At 55.4% G+C, this 24,603-nt stretch overlaps 1 protein-coding gene across 1 annotated transcript; it reads right to left on the reverse strand.

Moving 5' to 3' along the window:
* Window positions 1–156: 156 nt before the first annotated feature.
* STKLD1 (serine/threonine kinase like domain containing 1) lies at window positions 157–24,551 on the reverse strand. The gene is made up of 19 exons (XM_087419616.1): window positions 24,336–24,551; window positions 22,220–22,306; window positions 18,870–18,914; window positions 16,915–16,989; window positions 15,315–15,416; window positions 13,299–13,369; window positions 12,300–12,415; window positions 10,661–10,779; window positions 9,388–9,551; window positions 8,601–8,731; window positions 6,967–7,050; window positions 5,028–5,144; window positions 4,528–4,668; window positions 3,460–3,588; window positions 2,598–2,726; window positions 2,387–2,515; window positions 924–1,064; window positions 641–720; window positions 157–350 (listed from the first exon to the last, which is right to left on the reverse strand). Exons 1-19 carry the CDS (start codon window positions 24,549–24,551, stop codon window positions 261–263), a joined length of 2,166 nt encoding a protein of 721 aa, XP_087275742.1. The 3' UTR covers window positions 157–260.
* Window positions 24,552–24,603: the final 52 nt, after the last annotated feature.

The following is a 24,603-nucleotide window of genomic DNA, read 5'->3' on the forward strand; positions in this document are numbered from 1 at the left end:
TTTGGAATGGTCTAGAAGGACTGCTGTGGCTGACTGCTGCCACCTGTTCCAGGCAGGGCTGAGGTTTGTATAGACTGCAGAATCGGCCACTGGCCAGCCCTACCCCTGGGCCGGTTCAGCCCTGCCAGGAACTGAAGAAGAGTGTAAAATGCACACACTGGTCCTGGGTGACAGTTTTCCTGACCCCACAACCCTGAGGAGGAAAGGAAGGTGGGGAAGAAGGCAGTGAGTAGGAGGGAGGCCTTGGGCTGCCTACCTCCTCAGGGCAAAGCCGACTGCCCACCCATGGGGCTGGGAGGCGTGGCCTCCTGCAGCCTCTGGAGCACCTTTTCTGCGTAAGAAACCAGCTCCTAGAAGAAGAGTAGGTCACTGTTTTCATGGACAGTCTCGGGGTCCATGAGTAATTGTTTTTGTGAGTTAATCCGCTTTTCTTTGAAGAGGTCTGCTTACTCCTCCCCTATAGGATTTACTTTAGCCCCGTGTAGACATGGGATCACAGGAAGAGAGTCACTAAAAACTACATGCAGTGATCCCGGTTGGTTCCACATAAACCTTGCTCCGGGTCCCGGACTCAGTGCCACCTGGGTCTGGCTACGGAGGCGGATGTGGGGCCTGCTTTGCGGAGGCCCTGCGCGCTCACCAGGCTGGAGGTGAAGCGCCTGTGGATCTCTTGGACCAGGGGCTGGATGCCGCTGGACACCAGCTCGGACAGGATCTCCTCTGTGGGCAGAGCAGAGGGTCCTGAGGCTGGGGCATTTCTGAGGAGGCCAGCAGGACAAGGGTCCCCATCCCACTCAGGCTCAGCATGAGCTGCATGCTGCCCCCCAGGGCTCAGGAGCTAGGCATCAGCCACAGCCAGCACAGTGCCTGGCACAGAGTGGACACTCGTGCCAAGTGCATAGGAAGTTCCAGGGGGTTCTCACTGTAGGAAGCAAGGTGGCCCAGCAGCATGCAGACATTCTCCACCACCTCTGGGTCATCCCTGTAGAGCTGGTATGTCTCCTTGATGAAGCTGAGGCCACTGCTGCCCTCCTCGGGCATCACCACCTGCAGCGCCACCAGCTCTGGTGGGGAGGGGGGGACAGGAGAAAGTGGGGTCGTGCCCTGCATCTGCCCACACCTCAGTGTTCTCTGGAAATGGGGTGACGGCAGTACCAAGTTCATAGGGTTGCTGAGAGGCCAAAGTGCTTGGGACAGCATGGGCCTCGGCACTGGCGGAGGAGGCCAGTGTCCTGCAGCCCGGGGGCATCTGAGGTTGGCGTTTCTTCTCTCTGGCTGTGAGGCCTGTGAGAGCATCTACTGCCTTGTTCCCTCCCAGTGGGAATACACACCCCACCTCCCTCCACCCAGGCAGCAAGAGGCTCCCACGGGAGCGGTGGTCTCAGCCTGTGGGCGTGACAGAAGCGCCAGAACACGCTGCAGAGGGTGCGTGTAGGGGGCGCTCCAGGTTAGGAGGCCTGGCTGCGCGGGGTTAGGACCCCGGCGCTTGAGGGGCTGGGCACCTGCGTCAGCAGTGACGTGTGATGCTGTGTAGATGTTACTCCTCAGATTGTCCTGGAGCCCAGGGGAAGCTGACACTCCAGTGAGATGACTTGAATGTCACACAGCCAGTAGGTGGCAAAGCCACGATTCTCACCCTGACTGGCTGGGGGTCGTGTTCACTGGGTTCTCATTGACTCCGCTCACGGAGCTGAGCCATTTCCCGTTTGCCCTCAGGGCCTCATGAGGGTTGGCAGCTGACCCCTGACAAAGGTCTGTTGTTGGTGGGACCTTGGAAGGTGGGGCAGGCCTGGAGCCCAGGGTGTGTCTCTGAGATGGAAGACTCCAGGGTCTTCCCAGGAGTGAAGCTGGCCCCACCCCTTCAGGCTCAGGCAACTTCAGGCTGAGGCAGATAGGCCTGGCCATCTTTGCTTTCCCGTCCAGGCCGGCCCTGGGCCCCCCTGTCCAGCCCACGCACCTGCCCTGGAACACAGAGTTGGGACCAGGCCACCCCACACACCAGCTGGTGACTTTGGCCAGTCTCCAGGCCCCAAGTGTCTCCATAAAGTGTTACCGTGCCGCGAGTTAGGCACAAGGCCAGGGACAGCACACGGGATAACAGCCAGGGTCTGTTGGAGGCAGGAATTTGGAGATAGACCTGTCTCCTGGGCTGTACCTGTGGGAAAACCTGTGCAGACCTGATAGTGTTTATGGACGGGGAAAGATGGTCACAATATAGCATTATGCAAAAGTATATAAAGTCTCCATGGCAACTTGTAGATGCTGGGACTACAGAGGGTTTTTCCTATTTGATTTTTTGCTTGTTTTTGGTTTGTGGGCAGCTGGCAGATATTGTTGAGTTTTACCCCCACCTCCTAGTGGCAGCCCAGTCCGTCCCCAGGCTCACCAGACACCTTTGCCAGGCTGGCCAGGCCCCGGTAGGCGTTGTTCACCAGCAGGACTCTGTCTTGGCACAGCCGGATGCTTTGCAGGAACAGCGCTGCCACCTCTTCAAACTGGTGCTCCTTTATGCAGCCTGCAGAAGGCCAGATGGAGGCCTTCTTGTCTCCTGGGTCTGGGGTCCCCCCTCCCAGCTCCCGGGGCCCCAGGCTGCTCACCTAGCAAGGACAGCAGCCAGAGGACTGCACAGCCGGCTTCAGCCATCTCCGCATCTGTGGGGTAGGTGGCTAGCACCTCAGCAACGAGGACTGGTGCTTTCTCCAAGGGAGCCTTGTTCACAATGACAGCTGGAACCAGGATGGGATGGAGGAGAGGACATCTAGCCCTTGGGTGCAGACTGAAGTGCCTGCTGTATACATGGCGCCCCACCCCGTGCCTCCCACCAAGGACAATACATGGCGCCCCACCCCGTGCCTCCCACCAAGGACAATAAAGCAGAATTGGTGGTGGGAGAGGTCAGATGTCCTCAGAGATGGGAAGATGGAGGGCTTTCCCACTCGCCAGGGAGTATTTGGAGGGTAGGGATCACCATGCCCCCAAGGGGAGGCTTGGGGGATTTTGCACTCTGGGTGTGGGCGGGGCTCTCGGGTTCCCAGGGCTCTCCGTGGCTTGGAGGCTTCTTTTCCTGGGTAAGACTACTGCCCAGGCGCTGGAGGGCCACCCTGGGGCCTGGAGGAGAGGAAGCAGCGCGGCCTGGGGGCCCCCTTTTCTGAATCAAAAATTAGGTTAGGCTGCAGTGCTAAGGCTAACTTCTGAAACCAAGGACCGCCTGGGACATCCCAGGATGGGTGGGAGCCAGAGTCTGTGAGGGGCCCACCCACTGGGACAGGAAGTCCCACCTCTGCCCTATTCGTCCTTCCTTGCTTTTGCTGTGCTTCCAGCCCTTCAGGGGCATGATTTGTCCTGAAGTGTTTGCGGGACAGGGCACAGAAGCCCTTGAAGGCTCTCAGAGGTGGTTAGGGAGCAGTGGAGGGAGAGATGCCAGCCCCCTGCCGGAGAGCAGGAGGAGGGGCCTCTCACCGTCCACCAGCAGGGCCCAGAGCAGGCTCAGGCCATTGATGCAGATGTCCCTGTTCCTGGGGAGGGTGCCCAGATGCTCCAGGATATGCTCAAACAGCCCAGCCTCCTGCAGCTCCTCTGCGGCTGATTCTGTGGGTGGCCCCCGGAATTCAGAGCACGGAGACCCCCTCCTCCAGGACCCTTCCCTGAACGCCGCCACCCTCCTCCGTTGTCTTCGGGCACTGCAGTCCCACGCGTCCTGCGTCAGTTTCATGCCCAGCGTGGGACCCAGAAACAAGAGGACGTGGTCTGTCCCCAGGACCACCAGCGCCAGTATCTCCCATCCCCTTACTGGGCTGGGACCGGCCTCTGTAGCTTTCCTTCCAAGGGGCCTGGCCCTGCCTCTAGGGGCCACACAGCAGGCCTGAGCCTTCCGAGGTGGCCCCACGATTGTTGTTTCCCGATGGGATGACCTGACATCCACTTTGCCTGGCGGATCGAATTTCCACCTGTTGTCCCCACATGCCTGTTCATAGCACCCCTTTTCACTCCCAAAAGTGGGATCAGTGATGTGCAGCAAATGATCGGGTCAGTGTAGTGAAGAGCAGGGAGCTGGTCCAGCCCCCGGCCACCACGTACTATATGCGAGTGTCCTTGGGCTCTCTCAGACCCCAACTTCCCTCGGAGAGGACAGTACCGACCCGATGGGGTGGCTGGAAGGCACGTAAAGGTGTGTAAAGCCCTCAGGAATGACCCTTTCCTCCACACTATCCCCAGTCCAGCCACCCACTGCCTGCCTGGCCGCCTCAGAAGCCCAGATGAGCTATGAAATGGAGACAAGCAGGGCAGAAGACGTCGGCATGAAGCCCACAGTGGTGCCTGGCACCTAGTTGGTACCTGTGCACATTCGTGGAGGGAAAGAGTGACTAAAAATGGAAGCTTTCCATCAAGAGAAAAGAAAAAGGATGAGATGTGGAACAGACCAACCGAAGGCAGTGCAATTGTGCCATCTCAGGAACAAGGCCCAGCACTACCCCACCCACCTGGTGTGCCCCAGCCTCGGCCTGAGGGAGGGGCCGGCAGACCCACCCTGGCTGGAGATGATGGTGAGCAGGCTGTAGACCATGAGCAGGAGCTGCTCCGCCTTGGGGTGGCTGCGCATGATGCTCAGCAGGACAGACGTGATGGAGCTGTCGCTCGGCACCTCGGCTGCCGGGTCCCGTGCCAGTGCTGCTTGGGCCAATGGACGAAGCCTGTGGTTAACCCCAAAGCTAGGGACCCTGGGGCGGGAAGACTGCATGCAGGGGTGCTCCCGCCTTGGTTGGGAGGCAGCGCCCCCACTTTGCGTGGAGGAAGCTGAGGTCGGCCTTGTTCTCTTGGCACAGAGCAGGTCCCGTAAGTGCTGGTTGCATGATGAAGTGAAGGACCAAAGGGGTGGGGACCTGTCCAGCCTGCACGGCTGGTGAGCAGCACTGTGTGGCCAGTACTGGCTTCCAAGACCCTACGGGGCCTGTGCCAGGTGAACATCTAACACATGCCCGGCTCAGCACCCACCTTGGCCCAGGGGGTCTCCCCTGCCCGGCGCCCACCTAGGCCCAGGGAGCGCAGCAGCAGGGAGCAGGCACAGAGCTGTATGTCAAGGATCCTCTCATGTTGCTTCATGATGGTGATCAACACCTCCACCAGCTCAATTGGCCACGGCAGACCTGGCAGGGCAGGGGCCAAGGTGAGACTTGCATAGGAGCATGGGGGAGGGGTGTGTGGACCAGACCGGGGACCGGATGCTGCTGGGAGTCTGCAGGGCATCATGTGTGGCCCTGGGTGGACAAGTAGACTGGTGAAGAAACATGATCAGTCACTGTGCTTACTGAGTGCTGGCCATGTGTCTGCCATAGGCATCTTACTCCTGCCAACAACTCGACAATGTAGATCCTTCCTATTACCGTGCTCATTGTACAGATGAGAAAACTGAGGGACAGAGAGATGACAGCACTTTCTTTGAACCGAGCCTGTCTGACTCCGGAGCCCTTGGCCGTGACTGCCTTAGAGTGGACATCTATGGGTCCCATCGTCTTTCCTCCAGGCCTGTGCTGTGCGCTGGGGAGGGGGTGAGAGACAGAGGTGGGCAGCCAGTCCCAGCTGTGCCCCTTCCCCACTGCTGCTTTGCCTCTACCAGCCTGTTTCCTCATTGGAAGAGTGCAGATAGCAGTCCCTCCATCTCGGGCTTGAGAATGACAAGGACAAGAGTGCTGACACCCAGAAGGCCAAGCCACGCCTAGCCCATCTCCACACAAGGCTGTTTGAGGCAGGCATGGCTCTGGGTGGTAGAAAAGGCCATCCTTGGGAAGGGGCCCAGCAGCCTCCCATAGTTTCTCCAGGAAGGCAAAATCTCCCTTCCCATGGACTCTATCCTGGCCACAGCCTAGCTCCAGAAGGGGTCAAGAGCAAGGAGGAGAGGGAAGGAAAGGCAAAGGCCAATATGAGGTCTCTGCTGCCTCAGTGGAGGGCTGGGACTGGGTGTCTCTAATCTCTGATGCCCCAGCCACTGGGACAGACCTTTTGTGGAAAGATGGAAGATGGAGAGATGGAGAGAGAGACGGGTTGATGGATGAGTGGACAGAGGGATGGTTGAGTGGGTGGATGGATGGATGAGTGAGTGAATGTAATATTCAGGCTGGCGAGATAGAGGTTGAGTGGAGAGATTTTATGAAGCCATGTTCTGGCAGAGTTAAAAAGATGCTTAATACTCATTGATGGAGAGTGCTGGGGGAAGAGGTGCTTGCGTGCACTGTTTTTTCTTTTTTTTTTTGTGAGGGAGATCGGCCCTGAGCTAACATCTGCCAATCCTCCTCTTTTTGCTGAGGAAGACCGGCCCTGGGCTAACATCCGTGCCTCATCTTCCTCTACTTTATATGGGACGCTGCCACAGCATGGCTTGACAAGCGGTGTGTCGGTGTGCGTCCGGGATCCGAACCCGTGAACCCCGGGCCGCCGCGGCAGAGCGCACGCACTTAACCGTTTGCGCCACCAGGCCGGCCCCCATTGCATGCACTCTTGATAGGTGGGTAAGTTGGTGTATCTGTGGAGGGCAATTTGCAGTATCCATGACAACATGAAGTACTCACACCCTGAACATCTATGAATTTATCCTACAGAAACACTCACACAAGCGCACACATACGTATGCTCCAGGGTGTTCAGTAGAGTATTGTTTGTAACACCAGCAAATGAGCAACAGCTCACATACCCATCATAGGGCTGGTGGGAGAGACGGGATGTCTTATTCAGCATCCATTAACATCATGTGAAGGGAGCCCACTAGGAAGGGTTTGGGTACCAAGCCACCCCATCCCCCCGCTCTGCTCAGTAAAAGTGACAACAGGAAGAACTGGAGCCGCCTGTTCCAAGCGGGTCATGAACACAAGGACCCCTGACAGGACTATAAATGGGCCTCAGGGGTGTAAAAGAACAGACCAGGGTGCCCCCAAAGGGAGGACTGGGGAGCGTGGGGGGGGGGGGGATCTCTACCTAGCTCAGCGTCCGGCATTCTCAGGAGCCTGGTCATGGCTCTGAGCTGGACTTCAGGTCGGCTGGAGAAGTTCTGCATGACCTCTGAGGGAACAGAGGAAAGCATGCAGAGGCGCCTGCCGTGCGTTCCCCCGAGCCCTGGCCAGCTCAGGGACCCTCCTGAGGGCCAGGGCGTCTGTGGGCCCCTCGCTGGCCTGGCTGCTTGACATGCACGCCTCATAGATCCACGGCACCGGGCATGAGGCGACGCTCTCTTCATCCCCACTTTCCAGGCTGAGCAACGTGTCCCAAGTCAACCCCAAGCCCGTCTGGAGCCCACCCAGGCGTGCACCGCTGCTCTACGCCTCACTCGGGGGTCGACAGGGCCGGAGTTCTCCCCTAACCCCCTGCCCAGGGCCCTTTCCACTGCTCCTCTGGGCCTCCTGGCAGGCTTCTCAGCCATTGATTCAGAACAAATGACCCCCAGAAAGGAGCTGAGTCTCCAGCCATGTGTGGTGCGGACCCCTCATCCTACCGCTGACTCGGACCCCTCCTCCAGCCCTGCCTGGCTGGCACCGTACAGGTACCTCACAAGCCTTATCGTCCTGAATCCTCACAGCAGCCCCTGGACTGGGTTCTGTCGTGATCCCTACTTTAGATAAGGAAACGGAGGCTCAGAGTGGGTGATGGGCTTCCATTGGACCCAGCTGTCTGCCTCCAAAGCCCATGACCATGAGACGTGGGGAAACCGAGCGGCTAGAGCCTCGTGGGTGTCCCTTCCTGCCTTTAGACCCTCCTGCACCCCTTCCCCATAAATGGGGCAGAGGCAGCAGACAGGGCAGGGGTCCCTTGTCATAAGCAGCGGTGCAGGGAGCCATGGAGGGGGAGGAGGGAGTAAGCGGCCCACCTACACACCAGGAACACAGAGGGATGGGAGGGTGGAGCTACGCTCGAACTTGAAGATGACCTCTAGACCTTGGGCATAGCTACTGTGTTCCACTATGGGGTTCCCACTATGCTGGGAGCCCCAAAGTGCCCCCAGCCTGGAGCACATGGTAGAGACTAGCACACGCACCTGGGGTGCTGCGTGACGAGCAAGCACTGCGCCAGGCGACCAGTGGCACCCTTGCCTGAGGCCCGCGGGTATCAAAAGCAGAAGGAGCCCCTGTGCCACTTCTCCCTTTAGGGATGCGCCTGCATTCCAGGGTCACTGCTGTACCCATCCCATGTCCAGCACGTAGTAACCACACAGGAAGTGCTGCCGAGTGGGGAAGACACTCCGGGCTTCGGGGCCACTGTGCCAGGGTGTGGAAGCAAAAAGCAGGGAGTTCCAAGGGGCGTGGCAGTGAGGGGCTGTTCAATAATCGAGGACTGTGGAACAGAGGGAAGCAGGTGGAGGCCAGGCCATGGAAATGAACTCTGCTAGAGGTAACGGGAGCTGGGGGGGTGTCTGAGTGGGGCAGCACCCTGAGCCTCTGCTGGGGATGGATGGAGGGCGAGCCCAGAAGACTTCCTGCCCACCAGCCACGCAGGAGGAGGAGTCCAGAGGACTGGGTGGTGGGGGAGGCACTGGCCCTCCGGAGCTAAGAGACAATGGGATGCCAAGGCCACAGCAGCCCCATGGTGCCCTCCCCCCCTGGGGTCCTCATCATCACCTAAAATGCTGGCCACAGTGCCTTCTAACAGCATGTCAGTGATGGATGCAGGCACCACCTGCTGGTGCAGTGTCAGGGCGATGTTCGAGGACCTGAAATCGCTGCTCATGAAGGTGATGTGTATCACATCCCTGGAGGGGAGCAGAGAGAGCAGTGGCACTCACCTTGCGGCCTCCCTCTGAAGGGCTCAGGGCGGCCCCCAGCGGGCAGACGCTGGACCTCCACCTTCTTGTTTAGAATCTGTCCGGCAGCACGTGTCACAATGTCACAAGCATGTCCAGCTGGTGCCCCAACAATTCCACTTCCAGGAGGGTCACTGGGCTTACTCCTGGGGCTGAGGGGGGACGGTGCTGGGCTCTGGCACTTTGGCCTGTGTGGGCCCCTTTCTCCATAAAAATACAAAAGAAATCAGATTTTATAACCGTGTTGGTATAAAGGTGACTATAACCCAGGCTGGATTCATTGTTATATCTTCACTTGTTCTTCTGATTTTAAGATAAATTAGAATTAAAACATTTTCCTGGTCCTCAGGGCCATGCCTCCTGTGTCTGATGGAGAAGTGGGCCCTGTTGGCTCCAGAGCTCTAAGATGTGCATTCAAGATCCTTCGTTGCTGCAGTTTGGGAGACCCAAACTTGGAAAAGCCCAGTGTTCCACGGGGGAGTCAGGGTGGGTGTGATGGGGTACTCTGTGCCATTAAAGCACCAAGTGGCTGCGAAGATATTAAAGCGGAAAGATGTTGGCAAATGAACTGAGAGAGTAAGTTCAACCCCAGACCCTGCACTCACCTGACTGTTATTCGCTCTGAGGGGTCGATCTGGAGCATCAAAGGCAAGAGGGAAGAGAAGGTTGTCACGTTGGGGACCTTCCTCTCCTCCATGGTCGTCAGGACGCCCCTCAGGCCATCTGGGAGATTCCGGATGGACTTGCGCAGAAGCACGGCTTCTGTTTTCTAAGAGGAGATAGAGAACGCTGCGTCATGCGTTTCCTCAACTAAATGAAAACAGCCCTGACCTGGGTGGAGGCTGTGCCGGGCACCGGGGAGAGCGGCGAGGGGGCTAGAGGTGAGAAGATGTGGCCGCCGCCCTCAGGAATGCCCAGAGACCACCCGAGCCCAGAGTGTTTCCATGAGGAAGAAATGGAGGTTCAGAGAGAAGGGAGCAGCAGGCCCTCTCGCTGGGCAGAGGGAGTGAGGGATAACCCTCCCTCTACAGTCATGTCAAGAAGGCCACGGTGCTTATCTCTGATCCAGACCCAGCCGGTAAGAGTCTGGGGGTCTGGGAGAGAGTGGGGAGTGCTGGGGCCCCCCAGGCGGACCTGGGTCCTTGCACATGGCGCTGGGAGGCAGGGGAGCTTCCTGCTCTTGGGCGTGGCAAGCACGGAGGCCTGGCCTTCTCGCTTCTCCCTGCTTTCTCTTCTGTATGTAGAAGATCTGAAGCCATGAGGCTCAACTTCCCAGCCTCCCTGCAGCCAGGGGACTAGGGACCCATGGAGGGACCAGCATGGTCCTTTGCTCTTCCCTTCTCCCTCCTGCCCACAGGCAGAGTCCCTGGTGCAGGAGCCTCCAGCAGCGCTGAGAGCCAAGGCCCCACGCGAGGGAAGTGCAGGCACAGAGACGGCGCCTGCGCACCAGGCCCCCATCAGTCCAGCTTCCCATTGCCTGCAGCTCAATGCATCCTTACTCAAACAGGGACGGAGCACAGTCCCAATCCCACCGTGGGCCAGTTAGTGCACCTGACCTCAGGTTTCCTCATCCATAAGGGGCAGTGACGACTCCTGAGGGCTGTGGTGACGGTTAGACACGTGGGCTGGTTTCAATACTGCCCTCACCAGCCTCACCACGCTAGGGCACAGCAGGGCCAGGTGCTGAGTGAGGGGTCCTCCAGCAGCTGGGGCGGGGGGCTCTGCACAGCCCCGCAGAGACACAGAACAAGGGCAGGAGGAGGCAGATGGGAAGAGTGTGCCCCTTTCGGGGCCGAGGTGGGCAGGGCCTGGCCCCCTGGGGACGTGGAGAGTGGGGTGTGGGGTGTGGCGGGTAGGGGTGGGGGGAAAGCAGCTCACATCCATGAAGGAGCAGCTGGCCATGTCGAGAATGATGCAGCCCAGGGACCAGATGTCGGATTTCTGGCTGAAGGAGAAGTTGAGGGCTTCAGGGGCCATCCAGGACTTGTGAAAGGGGTCTGTTGGCAGGAGAAGGTGGGGGGGGTGTGAGTCCTATGCTCCCTGGGGAAGCAAGCAGCTTACAGTATGAGCCCTTCACCCCCTCCTCAGGGAGGTGGGGACGTGCTATCCATAGAGGGACAGGAAGAGGCCCTGGTCAGCGAGATCCTGACCCTTGATCTTCAGCCAGTGAGGCGGCCCATCTCAGCAGGTGCCCACCAGGCCGGCTCGTATGTGTGCGGGTCTCTGTGCCCACAGTGGCTGCAGAAGTAGTTGGAAGAGGCATGTGCCAAGGAGGCTAAAACATGCACCCTCTTTAAACATCCTGCCCCCTCTAAATGTCAGGACTTTGAAGCAAAGTTCAAGTTGCCCTGCCCTAGTTTCTTTTTCTGTGTGTGTGTGTGTGAGCAAGATCAGCCCTGAGCTAACATCTGATGCCAATCCTCCTCTTCTTTTTGCTGAGAAAGATTGGCCGTGGGCTGACATCCATGCCCATCTTCCTCCACTTTATATGGGACGCCGCCACAGCATGGCCTGACAAGCGGTGAGTCGGTGTGCGCCCGGGATCCGAACCCGGGCCACCAGCAGCGGAGCGAGTGCACTTAACCGCTACGCCACGGGGCTGGCCCCTGCCCTGCCCTAGTTTCTAAACCTGAACCCCAGATAAGAAGCCAAAAGAGCAGGGTCCTCAATCCAGCAATGTCAGTCCCTGATAGGCCTCAGGAAGCACCCCCACCCAACCTCCATTCCCCAGCCAAACAGCAAAGGGATGGACTTCAAGGACCCCTGCCACCTACACCTCTAGTAGATACACCCATTCACCCACTCACCCACCCATCCATCCATATGTCCATCCATCCACTCATCCACCTACCCATCCATCTACCTACCCATCCACCCAACCACCCATCCATCCATCTTTCCACCCACCCACCTACCCATCCACCCACCTCCCCATCCATCCATCCATCCTCCCATCCACATATCCCCTGCACCAAGGACAGAGTGCCACCAGTATCTGCCACCCTAGGCCTCTGGAGCTCTCCACTGCAGTCACCCTCTCCACCCCTGACAACTGTGATAGGTTTAAAGCCCAGCTCCCTTTGCCCCATTGTCTTTTCAAAGACAGGAGAACTCCTCTCCCCTTGCTCCCAGCTCCACCATCTCCTGGGCTATTTTAGGACTCAGTAAAGTAATCCAACTGTAGCCAGTGCCTGGCATCCAACAGTACTCTGTCCCTACATGTCCCCACTACAAGGAAGTTTCCTTCCTTCTGAGGCCTTTCTTTGCCCTCCATGAAGGTTGACATTTTCTCGGTGTTCTCTGGACCCTGCATGCACCCCCATGGTGGTACACCTGTTCAGTTACAACCCAGGCAAGGGGGTCTCTTTGGTGCCCACATAAGCCCAGGGAGGTCTGTGGGGATCTTCTGAGCAAGGAGAGGTTTGATGTTGCCATGTTTCAGCACTGGCCACTGCCCTCTGGACTCTAAGAGTGACCCCTCTGGTAAACAGCCCGTCCCCCACTGCTCCCCAGCCACCTTCCTCTGCGCGGATGTTCCACTTGGCTTCATGGGTCATCAGCGCATTGCAGCTCAGGTCCTGCAGTTTGCAGTGGTTGCTGCTGACAAGGATGATGTTGGAGGGCTTGAGGTTCCTGAAACAAGAGGCACGCCTTTCCACCCATCGCCAGCGGGGCCACCGTGGATAACGCTCCCGGGGCAGGAGCCACGTCTTCCCAGCGGCTGGGCCAGCATGTGCCTTGAACCTTACTCTCACCTCCTCACCCTGCCCAGCTCCACAGCAGCAGCTCACAACCCTCTCTCCTCAATAAACGCCCCCTGCGCAGCCCACTTTTAAAATATTGTTTTCTATAAACATAAAATATACTCAGTTATTTTAAATCGGAAAAAACAAGCCAATACAAGTAGGAAACTACCCAATCCTTCTGCAGTCCCTCTGCTAACATCCTGTTCGCCCTCTTCCAGATCCTAGCTACGCATTTATTTGTTTGGGGATTGGTTTTTGACCATTTTGTAATGTCCAGTGACATTAACACTGAATTATGAGCATTTCCTTCATACACGTGGTGCACATGGTTTCTCTCTCCCCCTTTAAACACAACACTTAACCATTCCCAGCCGCTCAGACCATGGGTCCCAGAGCGGGAAGCTGTACTGCTGGCAGGTCGAAAGCGCAGACTGGGAGCTGCAGCCCGCGCTGGCCTGGCCGGAGGGCGTGGCAGGCAGCTTAACCTCGTGTCCTCGGAGTGCTATCTGGCTTCTTTCCTTGCACTTTAGAACCAACCCGCCGGGTCAGCTCAGCTTTCTGAAGAAGCTGCGTGGTGAGGGTGAGTCACTGGAGGTTATGTGGAGGGGGTGACATTCTCTGTAAGCCTAGGGGGCTTCGGGAAAGGTGCACCCTTATCCTGGCTGCACAGACCCCAGTCACGCCTCCCTCCCTCGATCCTGCCCACAGGCACTGACACCCAAGGGGACTTGGTGCCTTTTCTCCTGAAGCAGCCTGGCCACCTGGGTTACCTGTGGATGATGTCCAACTGATGCAGGTATTCCAAAGCATCCAACACTTGGCCCAGCATGTTCTGCATCCACTGGGGAAAAAAACGAGAGATGGCACGATTGGAAGGGGCCCAAAAGCTCCAGCAGTGGGGCTCCCTGCAGCTCAGTGCGGGTCAGGTCACTGACCACTCAACGCAGCCAGTGGAATCACGGCCTATCCTCTCCTTGCATTTTGAGACGGGCCTGAAGCTAGCCAAAAGCTCAGAGCCAGGGCAAGAGGTTTCTGCTTTAGGCTCCTTTGAGGCTGGAGCATGTGCAGCTCTCCAGACAGTAAAACCATGTCAGCAGGGCAGCGTCTTCATTTCCACCTGGCACTCCTGTCTCCACACTGCAGACCCAGGGTGCCGTGGGGCTCCAGCCCCACGCCCCACCCCTTGTGGCCTATGGGCCTTGTGGGTTTCAGAGAGGTTGAAGTCTTCCATGCCTACTTGGGGCTTGCCTCTCTACGTCATTAGAATGAAAGGAGCCCCGAGAATGTTCTAGAAGCATTTGTGTCAGAAACAAGATCTATCTGGTTTCCAGGACAGTGATTTTCAAACTGTGTTCCTAGGAACCCTGGATTCCATCCTGGGGTGTCAGAGAGGGGCTGAGCAGGCAGGACCCTGGGCTTCCTCCCATTCAGCCTTCCACCAGCCCCCTGGCCCCCGATTACAGTAGCTCTGCTTTATTTACTGGGTTTCTGAGAACATTTTGTGCTTAAAAGGGTTCTACCACTAACAAAGTTTGAAACCCACTCCAGAGCCTGCCTCTGAGGCCCACGTTGGGAGAGGAGCTGTGTGCCCCTCAGAACCCCTCAGCAGGGAGGTGGTGCCCGTCACCCGCCAAGCAGAGGAGTTCTCAGAGCAAAAGCAGGCAAATTCATTTGAGGTGGATCGTAGACCTAAATGTGAAGGTGAAGTGACCAAGCTCAGAAGACAACAGAGGAAAATCTCAGATAGGACTCACAAGGCGCTAACCATAAAAGAGGTACTCCATGCAACTCAGAACTTCTGTTCATCCAAAGACATCATGAAGAAAGTGAATTGGCAGCCATGGACTGGGAGAAGACTCTGGATACCCCCATCCGGGATTTATAAAGAACTCATACAATCAATAAGAAAAGACAAACAACCCCAACGTTTAAACAGGCAAAAGACTTGAACAGGCACAAAAGAAGATACCCAAATAGCCAGAAAGTGCTCACCGTGATTACTCACAATAACTGAAATTAAAATGTAATTTTTTATTAAAAGTAAAAAGATCGACAGGCTGAAGAGTGGGCCAGGACGTAGAGCCGGAACCCTCACAGCCTGCGGTGAGAGGAAACTGGGTCACCAACCGCCTTGGCAAGTGGGGTGCAGAATCTGCTAAGGCTTCACCAACACCTACGCCCCAGCCCCACACTTCCATGGCTGGTGTTTATCCAGGAAAAGTGAGTGTTGAGGTCCACCCAAAAACACATCCAGCACTGTTCACGGCCACCTTCCTCCTCACAGCCCCAATCCAGAGACAGCCCAAGCGCTCCCCCAGCTAGATGAGACACACAGACCGCGGCGTGGCCGCACGATGGAGCAGCACCTAGCCGTGGGGAGGGGCCATTTCCTGATACACTCAACGCGTGGCTGAATCTCAGAAGCACCAGGATGATCACAAGAAAGCAGACGCAAACAATGGCGTGCTGTGTGAGTGCATTTACGTGAGCTTCAGGGACGGGCAGAAGTCGAGCCGTGGGTGCCGACTGGGAGCGTCTGGAGTTCCGGGAGTGTCCTGCTTCTTGGTCTGGGGGAGGCTATGTGAGTGTGTGCCTCTGTGCAATGCACCCAGCTGTCCACGTCGCATCTGTGCACACTTCAGTGTGCAAACACCTCTATGCATAAACCTCAGGAGAAAATAAGGCCAGACTCCCCCGCCCCTTTGCTCTCTCCCACCCTGTGGGGCCTGTGACATCACAAGGTCCAGGTGGCCCCCAGGCCTGGTGTCCTAGAGGGTCTGTGTTACCTCAGAGTCAATGATGGTCCTTGCCTCCCTCTTCTTCTCAATGACCTCCTGGAAGCTCTCCTTGTTGTACTCCATCACCAGGCAGAGGAACATAGAGGAGACCTGCTGGGCACATGAGGCCCCTTAGCCAGGTGCCTCGGCTTGGGCCCCCAGAAGCCCAGGCCTGGGTGCTTCTGCGTGGTCATCTGCTCCACGGCCTCCCTCCGCTGGGCCACCATCCACAGTGGCTACAGGGGCACCGTCTGGGGAGGGGGGCGGGAGTACGAGCCCCTCATGGGCAGCTCCTGCTCCCGTCTCCGGCCTCCTCTCCCCACCCCTACCCCCAGTTCCATCTACACTAAGCCACATGGACTTTTCTGAAAGCTGCACTGGTGTCCCGGCCACTGCACATGCAGATCCGAGCCTGGGACCCTGCCCCTTCACGGGGTGACTATTCATTCTTTAGGGCTCAGCCAGGATCCACTTCCTCCCTCTGAGGAGCCTGCCCCGAAGGGGACCCCAGCAGACCAGGTCAGGGGCCTCGGCTCAGGGCTCTCAGAGGACCCTGCCTTCTCTCCCACAGTGAAATGCTCTCTTGCCTTTTCTGTGTCTCCTTGAGAGCATTAGGGGGTGCTTATACAATATTTGGGGGTGCATGTGATGACGGCCTCTCCCCAAGGCTTTCCTCGGGGCCCAGCTGAAAGGGACGGAATGTGTGTGAAGGGAACCCCCACTCCTGCTCAAACCCGTGGCTGTCACTCCCAGATGGGGACACTAATGTGGAGATCTGATTACTGTCTGACCCTCGGCAAGAGGCTTTGCAGCCTCCCTTCACCCCCAGCCCCACCCCATCCCTGGCTCCGTGTCTCCCCTCCACCTCAGTCCCATCTGGAGCAATTTGAAGGCTACTGGCTCGTTACAAAGACAAGAAGTCATATAGCCTATGGTACGAAGACCTGGATTTGAATCCCACCCAGCTGTTACTAGCTGTGTGGCCTTGGAGAGCTCCTTACCCTCTCTGAGCCCCAGGGAAATGAGGACAGGACTTCCCTCCCTGCAGATCTCCTAGGATCTGAAGATGAATGTGCAGCTAGTTAGTAAGCTAGGAAGGAGCTACAGAAGTCAGGGATCCAGAGGCCGGGACAAGCTGATGCCACGTGAGCGGGGAAAGCAGGGCACCAGCTTCCTGACGCCTGTTCCTTCCGTGAAAGGCAGAACTCCACCGTCAGAGGCGCAGACTCACTGAGCCTTTGGCTGCAGGACAAGCTCAGTAGCTGAACACACAGGGCACTGGAGTCAGGCCCACCTGGCCTCGCCTCCTGGCTGGGCCACGTACTGGGTGGTAACTGGGAGCAACTTGTTTCTCTCAGCCTCTATTTCTTCTTCCATAAAGTGGGATAGTAACCCTGCCTGCACTGAGGCTGTCGCGGGCTCACAGAGATGATGCCCAGAGAGCTCCCCACGTGGCCCTAGTAAGAGTTGAGTCGGGGGTAGCCACATTTAGAGTCACTGCCATTGCCACTCGAGGGGTTACGATGGTGTAGGGTGCCCTGTGCTCAGTTCACTTGTTCCTGCAGCCACCAAATGCCAGCTGAGCCCGTGGGTGTCGGCTCTGACCCACCTCGCTCTTCCACACGATGAACAGCTCCTGGTATGTGGAGATGTGGGCGTGCCGAAGCGTCAGCAGCGGCATCAGCTGCGGGGACAGGAGCGGAGGAAGTGGAGATGTTCGGGAAGCACCGTTTCACAGCCAGTACTTGTCTGTCACAAGGCCCAGCAAAAACGCATGCTTCCAGCTCTGAGCAGGGCAGGGGAGTGGGCACAAGGAGGGTGTGCAGCCTGGTGGTCAGGAGCCAGAGGTCCCCGTGTGGGTCCCGCCTGCAGCATGGGCTGGCTGTGCTGTGTGACTGAGAGGTTCCGCAACCTCTCTGAGCCTCCAGCCTCATCTGAAAATGGCTGTAACAGTGGGTGTCATGAGGACTAAGTGAGCTGCTGCAGGAGAAGGAAATAAAGCACAGTCGGGGGTGGCTGGAGAAGGCGGTGTGGCCAAAGGGAGGTGGGACACTGATGTACTCACGCCACCTTGCCTCCTGGGTTGTGCCCTCACCCCCAGCTGAAAGTGCTTTGAGAACACACACAATTAGGCAGCAGAAATGGCTAGCTGAGTGACTAACAGCCAGAAGGACAACTGCTTACGATGGAAGGTTGGGTTGAAAGCAGGTTGCCCAGGGGGATGTGGAAGGGAACGGGGCATGGGAAAAGCTGTGATGGTGTGGGGGCTACGGGTGGGCCTCCCACGTGCTTTCTTTCACTTTGTCAGAATGTGGCCTGGGTCCATCCTGCACATCAGCCACACTGTGGACCGAATAGCTGTTTGCTGGCAAAGCTCAAAAGCTGGGAATTCCAGGAAGAAGACAAGCAAGTGATCATTAGCTAGGACGGGAGACCTTTAACTTCATGTGAAATTCAAGAAAAGCAAAGAGAAACTGCTTAGAGCCTCTGTCTAGCACATTGAAGAGCATGTAGCTGTTATTGCTATTATTATAAATTAGGATGTTATTGTCAGTTCTGACTGCTACATTTAAGGAATATAAAAGAGTTCACATTTTCTTTGTTAAATGATTTTGTATTTTCCAAATTTTCTACCATAACTTATACTTTCATAATTGAAGGAAAAAAATATTTTAAAAGACGGTTATTGGTAGATTAGCCTAGGGACTGGGCCAACATATAAACTTGATCTTCTCTGAGAACACATATTCTAAGTTGTCCAAACCTGGATTTCTTTTTTTTTTTCTTTTTTTTTTTTTCCGAGGAAGATCAGCCCTGAGCTAACCATCCATGCCAATCCTCCTCCTTTTTTTATTTTTTTGCTGAGGAAGACTGGCTCTGAGCTAACATCTATTGCCAATCATCCTCCTTTTTCTTCCCCCAAAGCCCCAGTAGATAGCTGTATGTCATAGTTGCACATCCTTCTAGTTGCTGTATGTGGGACACGGCCTCAGCATGGCCGGAGAAGCAGTGCGTCGGTGTGTGCCTGGGATCCGAACCCGGGCCGCCAGTAGCGGAGCGCACGCACTTAACCGCTAAGCCACGGGGCCGGCCCCACACCTGGATTTAGAAATGCTTGTTTTAGGGGCCAGCCCAGTGGCGCAAGCGGTTAAGTGCGTGCGCTCTGCTTTGGCGGCCCGGGGTTTGCCGGTTCAGATCCTGGGTGCGCACTGACACACTGTTTGTCAAGCCATGCTGTGGCGGTGTCCCATATAAACTAGAGGAAGATGGGCATGGATGTTAGCCCAGGGCCAGTCTTCCTCTGCAAAAAAGAGGAGGATTGGCATCCGATGTTAGCTCAGGGCTGGTCTTCCTCACAAAAAAAAAAAAAAAAGCTTGTTTTGGGCACAAAATCCCTTCATGACCTGGGGGCTTCTGGCTTCACAGTACGGGGCAAGAACTGGTTCTGACCCTCAATGCCTCCACCCAGGCTTCTACCCACTCTACCCTCCACAGGAGGGTACAGAACAGTCTCTGTGTGTTCTGCCTCATGTCCTCTAGAGAGAGAGCCACCCAGAGAGTTACCTCCTCCAGGGCCGTGTTGGCGTGATGCTCATCAATGCAGTTTACCTGTAGGGGCACAAGAGCACTAGCTCAGTAAAGATGCAGTAAACAACCACCACCACCACCACTACCATTATCACCCATCACCATCACCACCACCACCACCATCACCATCATCATCACCACCACCACCACCACCACCATCATCACCACCACCACCATCACCATCACCATCATCATCACCACCATCACCACCACCACCACCATCACCATCATCACCACCACCACCATCACCACCACCACCATCACCATCATCATCACCACCACCACCATCACCACCATCACCATCACCATCAACACCACCACCACCATCATCACCATCACCACCACCACCATCACCACCATCCTCATCACCACCACCACCATGACCACCATCACCACCACCACCATCAACACTACCACCATCATCACCATCATCACCACCACCATCACCACCACCACCACCACCATCACCATCATCATCATCACCATCATCACCTTCACCACCACTATCATCAGCACCACCACCACCATCACCATCATAATCACCATCACCATTATCACCACCACCATCATCATCATCACCATCATTATTCACCAGGAGTGCCAGGCTCTACCATTCATGCCCCACCATATGGCACCAGATGGAGCCCGGAGGTGTTCCTAAGGCAAGGATATAAAAATACTTTGGGCAATGAGAGCTTCTTTGCTCCTGTTGCAAGGATAAGTTTAGGATAGCATAATATAAAGTCCAAGGAATCATTAAAGGATCCATTTTCAGATCATCTTGAAAGCAGGGAAGAAAATAATGTGTTGCCTCCAGAGCCAAACAGCTCTGCTCTGGTTGGCAAAGTATCAGCCTCACCACTTCATTCCTTATCTGAATTGAGAAGACTGTCCCTGTCACTGAATGTTGAGCAGTGGGGGAATGCATGGAAGAAGGAAGGGTGGTGATAAGGGCAGCACTGAGCTTTGAATCTGCAGCACACTTGGTGGCAAAGACTGTGGGTACATATTATCACATCATCTAAAACCAGATCCTTACCCGGAACTTCTGCTAACAAGACCTACAAACGAAGAACTCTTGTAATTGGGGTGATCTTAGATGAAAATGCAGAGTTAGTGGACTATTCCATCCACTTGACCTGGATCCCCCAGATCCACCAGATCCAGGTCAAGACCCCAGCACAGTGAGTCTGCCTGTCTGCCCTTCCTCCCATTTCAGGGGGCTCATGCTTAGGTGAATCTGGCCAAAACATACTGAAAGCCTTAAAAATGTCACATCTTTCAACCTAGAAATCCCACCCCTTGGAATTTATCCCAAGAGTATCAAGGATCCTCAAAAAAATTAACTATAAGTTGTTTACCAGAGTTGTTTATACAGAGTGAAAAATCGAGAACAAGCTAAGTGCTTATTGCACACAAGGGGATAGGTTGCATCAATTACAGCACATCAAGCAGGTTGGGGCCACGCAGCCACCAGAGCCAGGAGAGGAAGTAGCCATGTCAGTGGCACAAAATGATGTTCGCAACACACAAAGTGGGAAAAAGTATGTATCAACCTCAACAGTATTCTTGTAAAAACAAAGACATTTATAAATGCTTAGAAAAAAGACTGGAAGGATACACAAACCCCTACCTGCATTCCACTCGCATCTGTTTTGTTTTTTTTTTTTTTTAGAAAGATTGATTGGCTTTTTAAAAAGATCCTTGACTGCCCAGAAGGCAGTCAGCCGTCCTGCCCCACTGGCCTGTGAGATGATGGGGCCAGCCCCACAGCCGGCCAGCCCCACAGCCGGCCAGCCATGGGGTAGGAGGTGGGTAAGGATTCGAGGCCAGGACTTGGGTAGAGGGCTGCTGAGCTGCCACACAGGTAGTGGCCGCCAGTGAGCCTCTTCCACCTGCACGGTCAGCCCCGATCCTGTCGTATCCTGGCCACCACTGCACACCATGAGAGAGTGCCAGGGACGCCTTTAGGGCAGCTCTCTTCCCCTAGACCCTCTGTTCATCTGCACTACCCTGACTTGGACACACAAAGTGTTGTCTCCCTGCAGGTCTGTACCCTACCCTGCCATTCCAGCCCTGGTGAGGAGGTGGTGAAGGGCCCAGGGCTCTGTGTCCGGCCCTTAGCCCTGACTGACCCTGGGTAAGTCCCTGCCTCCCCTCCCCGGGCCTGGCTCCCCTTTGGTAAAACTGGCGGCCCCCAGTGAGGTGGCCTGCATTCAAACGGTCTTGGGAACTGTATAATGCTGGCTAGTCTGCAGCCTCCCCAAGCCTCCCTATCCTTGGCTGTAAAGCAGGGTCATGGTTCCTGCTTTGCAGGGTTGGCAGAGATTAAACGAGATGACGCCTGGCACAAAGTATACACTGAATAAATGGTAGCATGAAAATTAATAAAGGAAACCTCAAGTAAAATTGGAGTCAAGAAGGCCTGTAGAGGAAGCTCTCATGCCATACCAATCTTGTCATTTACCCCAAACAGGAAAAGATGTACCTTGCATCTCTATCAGGAAGGTGTCTCTATTTTACTACCCAGGAAGGAGGAAGATTTTCTTCTTGCCCAGCAACAAGCCCAGCCAATGGAAAATGCGGCAGCTCAGCCAATGAGAAGCTGTCGTCACCCTGAACTCTTACTTTCCTTCAATGAACTTTCATTTTTCCTTTGCTAATAACTTCCTTGCCCCATCTTCCTTTCTATGAAGCCTTTGGGGTTTTTTTGGCAAGGAAGAGTGGCCCTGAGCTAACATCTGTTGCCAATCTTCCTCTTTTTTGCTTGAGGAAGATTGTCACTGAGCTAACATCTGTGCCAGTCCTCCCCTATTTTCTATGTGTCACTGCCACAGCATGGCTTGACAAGCAGTGTGTAGGTCCACACCTGGGATCCCAACCCGTGAACACTAGGCCACCGAATTGGAGCGAGAGAACTTAACCACTATGCCACCGGGCCGGCCCCAGAGCCTTCCATTTTGTATAATTCCTCATATCTCTCTGCTTGCTACATGAGATGACCGATTCAGGAATCATTTGATAAACCCAATTAGATCTTCAAATTTACTGAGTCGAATTTTGTTTTTCAACAGTAGGTATGGTTGTGGTTGTTGTCAGGGTGAAAATGAGCATTCCTTCTCCATCAAGGTGAGAGAGTCAAGTGTGCAGGGAAGCCTGAGGAGCCTCATGTCACCCCCCACGTCTACCCCTGACCGGATTTGCCTCCATGACTGCTGGTGGAAAGGAATCCAGCTGTTGCATCAGGAAGCCTTTCTCTAACGTGGGGATGATGAGTGCATGTCGGGGAACCATCCCCACTGGGTGCCTCAGACGGGGCCTCTTACCTGCTTTATCACATGCTTTACTTTCGTTTCTGTCTCCTCTACCACCAGGTTCACCCCCAAGGCCCCAGGATTCAGCTCATCCAAAATCTACCGGCAAGAGAGAGAGAAGCTTTCAGGAAATGCACACAGCTCTTCACTTTCCAAAGGGTGCCCAACTCCAATGCCTTTTCTGGCCCTCCTAACTTCCCCTGCAGGCTGGCAGAGCATGCATCTCTGGCCCATTCTGCAGATGAAGGAAATGGCTCAGAAGGCTGAGAAGCCGTTTGAAAGTGGAACCAGAACCCATCTCTTTTTTTTTTTTTATAATTTTATTTATTTATTTATTTTTCCCCCAAAGCCCCAGTAGATAGTTGTATGTCATAGCTGCACATCCTTCCAGTTGCTGCATGTGGGGCGCGGCCCCAGCATGGCCGGAGAAGCGGTGCGTCAGTGCGCGCCCGGGATCCGAACCTGGGCCGCCAGCAGCGGAGCGCACGCACTTAACCGCTAAGCCACAGGGCCGACCCAGAGCCCATCTCTTTGGGCCGATTCTGGAGCTCTTTCCACCACCCCAAGCCCCTTCTCCAGTCTGCAGCGAAGACCAACAGGCAGTGAAGAGCCAGCACATCCCTGGGGTAGAGGGTTTGTTTATTCTCTCCAGCCCCCTATGATCCCAACTTCCAGCATCCACCTCCAAATCGGGCATCCAAACAAGACAGTAACTGGTCCATAACTGGTGCAATCATAGTCAGCCATGTGTGAACCTGGCACTGCGCCAAGCACTTTACAGCCACCCCATGCTGTCGGCACTATTGCTATCTCCATGTTCACATTGGAGGAAACTGAGGCACAAGGAGCTAGGTCCTGGCCTAAGGCTACAGCACTAATAACTGAGATGGCCCGGATTCCACTGGAACTCCGGGGTCTCACTCCGGAGCCTGAGCATTGAGGCAAACCTGCAGAGAGATGGAGGCCGTGCCAGGACTCTGTGCAGAGAGACCAAGAGCTACAGGATGAGGGTGGAGGATCGGATTACTTTTGTCAGAGAATGGAGGAAGGAGGGCAAGATGCCGAGGAGGGTTACGTAAAGGATGGAACCCTGAATCCAGGGACTCTTGAAAAGTCTTAGGATTCTGTAATCCAGCCCCTTTGGGCAGCCTGGATCCTGCTCAGGGAATATGGGGACAACGTCCTGAGCAGCTTAACCTGGTGTAAGAACGCACATGCTTAGGTCCTCTTAGGAGGCAAATTAAACAGTAAAACGCACCCATGTCTCAGATCAAGTCTATTTTTTTTTCCTGAAAAAGTAACTTTGCTTTTAAAACTCTCTGGGGGGGCTGGCCCAGTGGCATAGTGGTTGGGTTCGTGTGATCCCCTTCGGCGGCCCAGGGTTCGCCGGTTCCGATCCTGGGCGTGGACTGGTGCACCGCTTATCGGGACATGCTGTGGCAGGCGTCCCACATAAAGTAGAGGAAGATGGGCAGGCATGTTAGCTCAGGCCCAATCTTCCTCCGCAAGGAGAGGAGGATTGGCAGTGGATGTCAGCTCAGGGCTAATCTTCCTCACAGAAAAAAAAAAAAGAAAAAACCTCTTTGGCCACCAGAAACTCCCCTGCTTTACCACTGGCTGACGGTCCCGCAATCCTCCTACACAAAACAAATTCTCACAAAGTGAGAAAAATCTAACTTACAAATTATTTTCAACTTAATGAAATTTTTACAAAGACTGAGTCTAACATTTAATAAAGTTGACACATTATGCATAGAAGCATTTAATTAAACATTCATTCATTTTTATTTTGCAGCTGTCCTTTTGTGAATTTTTCAAGTCCCAAACATTTTCATGGGCCCTGTACAAGGCCCAAGTCCCCCTACCAGAGACTACTGACGGGTGTTTTAGCAGTTTGGGGGCTCCTGATTCTGAATTCTGGACGTCGTAGGGTGTTCTGTCTCCACGGACCCGAGCACACCGACCTATGGGCGAGAAGGATGGAGTTGTCTCCATCCTCAAATATTCAGACAGACGGGGCTGGACAGTCCTTAATTTCGTCCATCATTTTAGAGAGGGGGAAAATGAGGCCCAGAGAGGCAACGAGGACTCAGGAGGTCACCTTTGTAGGTACCCGAGGTCACCCTACGAGCTGGAAGCAGACCTTGGCCAGAACACGGGTCCCTTGCCTCCCTGGGGTCGGACCTGGCTGCTGGCTGCCTGTCCGGGGGCTGTGGCCGTTAAACCAGTAGGGGGCTGGGGGTGGTGGCAGAAGGTCCAGGTCCTGGGGTCGCCCCTGACCGTCGGCCCCTCGTCGCTCCCGCCTCCCGGCCAGGGGACAACGCGGCACCTGGTATTTTTCCATAGTATTCCGAGGGGAGACTCCTGGCCTCCCTCTCCCTCCGCTGGGCGCCAAG

This window comes from Ceratotherium simum, chromosome 29 (genome assembly GCF_057802395.1).
Source record: "Ceratotherium simum simum isolate JZ-2026a chromosome 29, ASM5780239v1, whole genome shotgun sequence".
NCBI classification, from domain to species: Eukaryota; Metazoa; Chordata; class Mammalia; order Perissodactyla; family Rhinocerotidae; genus Ceratotherium; species Ceratotherium simum.

Bases quoted from the DNA above. Each gene is read 5' to 3' on its own strand.
- STKLD1 (XM_087419616.1), bottom strand. From the start codon at position 24,551: ATGGAAAAATACCAGGTGCCGCGTTGTCCCCTGGCCGGGAGGCGGGAG. The intron at 15,417-16,914 runs GTGGGTCAGAGC...TGTGCCCAGCAG, and splicing joins TCATCGTGTGGAAGAGCGAG to GTCTCCTCTATGTTCCTCTG. The intron at 2,727-3,459 runs GTGAGAGGCCCC...TCCTGGTTCCAG, and splicing joins CTGGGCCCTGCTGGTGGACG to CTGTCATTGTGAACAAGGCT.